This window comes from Geospiza fortis, unplaced genomic scaffold, assembly GCF_000277835.1.
Source record: "Geospiza fortis unplaced genomic scaffold, GeoFor_1.0 scaffold134, whole genome shotgun sequence".
Taxonomy (NCBI): Eukaryota; Metazoa; Chordata; class Aves; order Passeriformes; family Thraupidae; genus Geospiza; species Geospiza fortis.
Window position 1 is genome coordinate 266181 of NW_005054396.1, and position 1090 is coordinate 267270.

Consider the following 1090-nt stretch of genomic DNA (forward strand, 5'->3'; position numbering starts at 1 on the left):
CCGCGCAGCCCCTCACCCGCCTCCCGCCGCCTCTTTCCGCAGGGCCGAGGAAGAGGACGAGCATTTGGAGAGGACTCTCGAGCAAAACAAAGGCAAGATGGCCAAGAAGGAAGAGAAATGCGTTCTCCAGTGAGCGGCCTTCCCGCGGCGGCAGCGAAATCGCAGCGCGGCTTTCTTACGTTCTTAAAATGCCGACATGAGACTGGGGAAAAAAAAAAAAAAGAAGAAGATGTTTTGAAAAAAAATTAAACTTTTTTCCATTTTCTTAGGCCAGATCTAGCCTGCGCCGGGCCCCACTCCGTTGTTTTTTTGTTTTCCATTCAAGCGAACTCGCGTTGTCCCATGATTTCCTTGTGGGCTCAGCTCTCCTTCCGAAAGCGTTGGAAATGGAATCTCCGAGACCCCTGGCGTGCGGGCGATGCCGGAGATGGGCGGAAGGAGGAGAAGAAATAGTCTGTCCTGGTTTCTGGAGCTGGAGGAGGGCTGAGTTTTGAAATAAAAATGTTTTTGTCGTAATAGGATTAGAGAGGGGGATATAGGAAAAAAAAAATCATTGGGAATGGTTTCATCTAGTCCTGCCATATGTAATACTTAATAAGCTACCTACATTTTATAGTTAGGTCAGATCCACCCCAGTTATTATTAAAAATGTGCTGTATTTACCAGTGGTTTATTACATCAGTTTTACATTTCCCCGGGAATAGAGCCGAGCTGCTCTGGTTTACTCGGGGGGCTTCTCCCCCAGAGCTGGCACAAATCCCTGGGAGCGGCTGCGGGCGGAGTGGGGCAGCCCAGGGCAGAGACCGGCCCGGCCCAGGACAGCGCGACACTTCCCACCCGCGTCCTGCCGCGGACCGGACCGGACCGGACCTGCTCCGCGTTATTTATTGAGCCCGGCCGCGTTCCCCTCCGCACCCCGCCCCGTCCGTGTGCCCCAAGCGTGTCCCGCGCTCGCATCGTCCCTTCGTGGAGCTCGTCTCGTTTATTTATTACAACACCGAGTCATATATAAAATTTTCAATAAAACCCGAATCTTTCTTACCGTAACAGCCGCTTTCCTCTTTACCTGGGAAACTCCCTTCACCCCTCC

General features: G+C 52.4%; 1 protein-coding gene across 1 annotated transcript in view; it reads left to right on the forward strand.

The window, feature by feature from the left end:
* Positions 1-1047, forward strand: part of EHBP1 (EH domain binding protein 1) — a 204935-nt gene extending 203888 nt beyond the window's left edge. The window contains exon 25 of the mRNA XM_031060945.1: positions 9-1047. Coding sequence (XP_030916805.1) covers positions 9-133 — 125 coding nt within the window. The 3' untranslated portion in view covers positions 134-1047. The remainder of the gene's footprint in view (positions 1-8) is intronic.
* The last annotated feature ends 43 nt before the right edge of the window (positions 1048-1090 follow it).